Raw genomic sequence first — 6,048 nt, 5'->3', positions numbered from 1 at the left:
AGGAATGTAGCTAACCAATTTCTCCGCCTCGCCATGAAAAGACGGTGATTTCAACCGAAAACCAGCAGCCAGGGGAACCATGTCACACCATAATGTGGTTAACCGATGCAAACTGGTCGCCGTGCTTCTTCTTTGGCTTGGTAAGTGGGGTCAATGCCCTGCCGGGGTAGCTAACGTGTTAGCTAAACTGCTAGCACCAAGAGCGTCAGACTGGCTGAAATACAGGAAGTTCGTTCAATGTGGCCTTCAAAGTAAAGTTATTCATGTAATATGAAGGGTAAATTGAGTACATTACAGTTTGGAAATGTACCAATGGATGTATTTAATCATAAATCTCGTAATTTAGTTATTCATCAGCATCGCCGTGATATTTGCTTTGGTACAGATTAGCTGAATGTTTTGTTTTGAAATGTATAACAGGAAGTGGTGTTTTTACTCTGAGTGATTTGACGCACTACAAACAAGTGCAGGTGATCCTGTGGGGCTCGTAAACAAGTGGCAGCAAACTAACGATCTCATGGCAAAGCTATTTAAATCTACAAATATGGAAAACTGTCCACAAATACAATTACATAGAAGTATTTATGTGAAGAATAAAGATGGTTGCGAATTAAGTTATATCCTATTTGGACGAGTTGTAATGAAACAACTTCTCTTGGTCCAATTGTCATATTGTCTGTAACTGCAGCGTTCGCTTTGGGAATACAACTTTAGGACAGTTATAACACAATATGTGTGTACAACTGAAATCAGCCTGCATTTGCTTTAAAAAATATCTTTTTTTTATTTTCTAAAATTGAGAAATGATTCACAAATAAAAAGCTCTTCACACCTGCTCACCCTGGCTAGCCAATTAGACCTCTGCTCACGTGTAAGATGGGCAGGCTTTGTCGGGAAATAAATCAGGTCACCAAACTACATGGCTGCATACCAAAGACCTACTACCATGCCAATTACTAAGCCATAAACACATTTAATATGACCCAGACACATTTTATTGTACGCAATCAGATTATTTTATTATAGACCACACATGTTATTGAATACAAACACAAAGCAAAAACACACAAGCAAACCATCGACCTTTAGCACAAGAGAAGTCAGATAAACAGAAGCAGAGCATTACTCAGAAATGCACCTAGTTTATGTACTATCTGTGGATTATCAGTCTGTGATAATAATACATGTTTATAAAAGTATTTATAAACTATTGTGGCAGGCACGTCTTTCAGCTATCAACAACGCTTGTTTATTTACACTCATACAAAACATGATATTCATCCCCTAGGCACCACTACATAAATTACTAAATCTTTCATTCATCTCCAGACCATTGTATCATCCTGTTATTTTAGGAATGCTGTTATTAGAAACACACACTGTCTATTTGACAGTGTAGAAGATTAGAATAGATTTTGTAGCATCTTGATACCAAAATTAGCACATTATTAATAATACCTCTAATTCCTTAGAGGACAATTTCAGCCATATTTCTACTTGGCATCGATTTGCATGCTTACACACAATAACACTTGTTGACTCTATTAAGTGGAATATGTTTACCACCACAAATCCTACATGTTGAGCAGTAACTGCAGCTGTCCTGGTTGTAACGTCTGTTTTGAGTTTTCCTGGATTCAAGAGGAAGTGATAGGTGTTTGTGCATAAAAGACTGCACTGCTCCTGCTGCTGATTCTCCTACTGCTCGGGCTGTTCTTGCTTCATCATTGTCATACTGTGACTGATGTGTCACGATGTTAAAATGTTGTCCTGCATTGATATAGATATTTATACTTGCTTAGTATATTGACAGAAATATTTTCTTATTAATGGGCTTCAAGTAACAGTTATTTCTAGGGTGGTGCGATATGACCACAATCTCATTCCATGATACACTGATAATGCTGTTGCTTCTTTTCAAGGTCCCTCTGCTGCAGACGAACACGCAGGTCGTGCTCATGTAAGTCCTCGTGATTCTTGCTGTGATTATGCTTCATCCTGTGGTTCAGCAGTGTGTGTCAGACTTAACCTGAACCCCTTTGACTCCCCACAGGCAGCAGAGCGCCCGAAGCCCTCTGCGCACAGCTCTGTTGGTGAGTGAGGCGATTCACTGCAGATGGTGTGATATTTTGTCCACAGCAACATTTAAATTTGATGGATGACACCACCATGCCATTGTTGCACACATGTAGTGTTTGAATGAAAAGATCCATGTACACACCAAAATCTCAACCCTCTATCTTTTCTATGATTGTTTTCTCAGGATTGGAGGAGGTGGTGTTCGTGATCCAGAGTCAAAGGAACTCATACCACGCCCATCGAGGTGAACAGAGGAGGGTGGAGATTCTGCAGCAGGCAGCCGAACTGGGACAGGTAACATCTGACAGGCGGTGGCTGCGTGGTTGACACTTTTGCCTCATAGAGATAATATTCTGGGTTGAGATCTTGACCCTTAATCTTTTTTGTGTACAGTAGTTTGTGCATCCTCATGTGCATGTAATAATGCAGGCCAATAAAACTCATTCGTTGAAAAAAAGAAGGGTACAGTAGCCTTTCACAATAATGTCCGCCATTTAAATGGTCATTTGTACAGACATTCATGGGCCCCAGAGGATTGAGAATCCTTTGATGTTGGTGATCCCAAGACTTTTCCACTGGAGACACCATGAGATTTCAAGTTAAATGATGAATTGCCATGAAATTTGGTTCAGACATTAATTTCATGTCATTGATGTCAATTCTTCCAACACTTTGGATTATGGCCAAATACCCGCAGAGCTATTAACATTCCCATCAGCTGTACTTTGTTTTAAGTGCTAATAATCAAATGTAAGCATACATGACATTACTTGTTACTTTATTTGTGATTATTATTTTTATTAATTTTACAATGTTAATTTTGTGTTAGCAAGTTTGCAGTTCCATACAGAAGATTAGAAGCAGTATACTTCAATTGTAGTAAATGGGTGAAGACATAAAACCATCTGTATGGTTACTTAAACGCACGGTATGTAATTTCTGCTATGAGGGGCAAAACAATGAAAACAAAAGATGTAGTTTGATGACACCATGAAGGTAATGTGTGATTGTGGGAGTTTTTGTCTTCACTGATAAACAACCACCATTGCCGAAGAAAATAAATCTAACATGACTCAGATGAGGTAATGTTTCTTCCACTGAAGTTATAGCGACACATGACCAAATGAAACACACTGTAACCTTGAGTAAAATTAGAATGGAGTAGAATATTAAGATGATGTAAGTACACAACTCAACACAATATATAACAAAGGCCTAGGCATTTTGAGATGTTTTAATTTGGAAATGTATATTTAATTTATTGGCTCCTTCCTCGTTCCATCATTGTTAATGATTGATCAGAATTGCAGGATAGGGGGCATGAACTTTTTTCAGCTTCTGAGGGGGCATACCATAAAAAGTTTGAGAACCACTAGATTTAACACGAGATGCATGATTTAGTGATCTCAGTACTTGAGGCACTTTTATTGGCAGCTATACTGTTTATTGTTCAGGAGCAAAAGTGTTCCCAGAGATGTGCTGCGCTGGCAATAACACGATTAAGATGCTGCAGGCAGCTTCAAAGTTAATTTGTGTCAGTGACTTTTGAGATCTTACTCGGTGTTTTGCATTGCTGTGGTATTACACTAGTACCAATAGGTGTCCTCCTTGTCATAGAGCTCTCTTCTCTCACACAGTAAATATTTAATAATACATGCCTGCCGAGTGGCTGTGAAAACTAATTTGTTATTAACCTCAGTGAAATGAGATGACGGGCTTATGGACATGACAGCCTGTAGTAGATGAACAGAATTGTTGATTTTCCTTTGGTGGGATCGGGTATTGTGAAATAAACAGACTGTCTTTGATTCATCCCAAAACCTCAGTTTCAATCCAGATAACCCTCCCTGACAGGAAAACAGGCAGAAGGCAGTCAGCAGGGGCTCTGTGAAATTCTACAGTAACATATTAAATTAAATATAAAGTGTCTTAGACTGTTACAAAGGACAGAAGATATTTGAAATCTTTATTTCCCTCAAGTACAGAAAATGTGAACTGTGTTACATGCTTCAGATATGATAAATTCTTAAGGCAGAAAGTATGAAGTTGTTGTTATATTCACATTGGTTTTATAATGATGATGCTTGGATTTGTGATTCCTGAAATGCAATCATCGTCGTCTCTCAACTAGGGCTGCACAATTAATCGCAAAATAATCAAAATTGCAATATGACTGCAATTATTTTATAAAGGTAAAATGTGAATGTTTTTAATGAAATTTTGTAGTGCTGCAGAGATGCTCTGGCCTAAAAAGCTTCTACAGATGTAATAAAACGTGTTTGTTTGGCAGACACCAGGAGAAATGCCACATCATCATGATTTTACTAGTTTTTCAATGACAATGAAATTTGTGATGTAAAATTTAATCATTTATAATAATCCGAATTATATCGCAATCGCAATATCTGTCAAAAAAATTGCAATATCACTTTTTGACCATATCATGCAGCCCTACTCGCAACCTCTGAGTCTGTATCTTCTTTTCTTTAGTCAGGAGACCTCTGCAGTCACACAGCAGAGAATGCTTCACCAGCGACATCTTGAGAGCAGTGATTGAATCTGACACGTCTGTGATTGTTTTGATTTGAAGCCATGAGGTGTTTAGAGGTGTTTTTACGCACCAATTTCTCCCTGATAGACAGAAAGAAAAATGGAATTAGTGGGAATGTCGAGAAGCATCAGTCTAGAACTGTGGTTATGAAATGAACAAACTCCACTTTGTCATTCATAGCTTGTTAAATGACTGTGCATGGCAGCTGCAGCGAGCAATCATAGATTCAGGTAGAAATTGTCAGAGAAGCATAAAACAGTAACAGAGATAATGACAGGATAAAAAGAAGTAAAGATGGAAATTTCACTTTGATTTACTCACAAAACTACTTTTACTTAAGTAGGATTTTGAACCTGTTGTGGAGAACTTTTACATTGTTGTATTGCTACTTTGACTTGACTAAAAGATTTTAATACTTCTTCCACCACTGGGTGTTTGTGAGGGAGTTCCTACATGGCATGACCCTCCAGAAGCTCACCAAAGTTAAATATATTTCATTTTTATTTTTGTTTTGTTTTGTTTATTGGTCAAATACTGGTTTCAAATGGATTCTTTCTAATAAACCTTGCATTGGGTTAGTCACTCATTTAATTCTCTTGTGCTTTGTTGTGCCCACCCCGCCTATTTGAATTATGTTGTATTGATAAAGAGTTATCACAAACTAAGACTGTTTAGTAGTGCTGTCTTACAATCAATATATAGTAAATGTAAGTTAAAGTGTGTCGCTGATGTAACCAGTTAGAACTCAAAGTGGCGATGAGGTCTTAAAATGTATGGAAAGGGTCTTAAAAAAGGTTTTAAACGGTATTAAATTTAACTTAAGGATTCCTGCATATAACCTGCTTCAACATTTTTGCGCTCTGTGTGTTCATCGAGCATGTGTGTGAGGGAGCGGGCAGAGTGGGGGTGAAATTTTGGAAAATTGTGAAACGTGAGGAGGGGTGATGAGGGTGATGAATGTTTTGCGTTTTATTGAAGCTTTTTTCTCTTTTCTGAAGGACTTTGAGTAGAGTTAAAACGTAAAGCCTTATTAAGTTAAAAATGTGTTTCTTAGAGAAAAAATTGGAACATTCCACATTGGAATTAAATTATTCAAAAAATTTAAGTTTTAAAAAGACAAAATCTTGAGTGACTGGAGTGACCATTTTTTTTCCTGTTTCTTTCGATGTTTCTTGCTGATCTTACAGAAAAAGTGAATATCTTTTTCTGTTGGAGAAATAGATCTTGTTTCTTTCTTTCTTAGTGAGAAACTAGCCTCTCTCGCTCTTTCCCACTGCTCTGACAACAGCAAGAATGTGACAGCAGTAAGAGTACAGTATGCCACATTGTGCGATAAAGCAGCAACCTGTTCTCTGTTAATCAAGCGCATCAAAAAACTTTGGGTGGAAGGTGGAGGGGATTCATTTTATTAGTTAACG

The 6,048-nt window shown here is 37.6% G+C and overlaps 1 protein-coding gene across 2 annotated transcripts in view; it reads left to right on the top strand.

The window, feature by feature from the left end:
• Positions 1 to 6,048, top strand: part of b3glctb (beta 3-glucosyltransferase b) — a 28,149-nt gene continuing 22,101 nt past the window's right edge. For both annotated transcript variants that reach the window (XM_073479556.1, XM_073479555.1), the window contains exons 1-4: positions 1 to 140; positions 1,923 to 1,960; positions 2,054 to 2,093; positions 2,264 to 2,373. In XM_073479556.1, the coding sequence (XP_073335657.1) occupies positions 80 to 140; positions 1,923 to 1,960; positions 2,054 to 2,093; positions 2,264 to 2,373 (249 nt within the window). In that variant the 5' untranslated portion in view covers positions 1 to 79. The remainder of the gene's footprint in view (positions 141 to 1,922; positions 1,961 to 2,053; positions 2,094 to 2,263; positions 2,374 to 6,048) is intronic.

The sequence above is a fragment of the Pagrus major genome, chromosome 13 (genome assembly GCF_040436345.1).
Source record: "Pagrus major chromosome 13, Pma_NU_1.0".
Classification (NCBI taxonomy): domain Eukaryota; kingdom Metazoa; phylum Chordata; class Actinopteri; order Spariformes; family Sparidae; genus Pagrus; species Pagrus major.
This window is presented reverse-complemented; position numbering and strand designations above follow the sequence as displayed.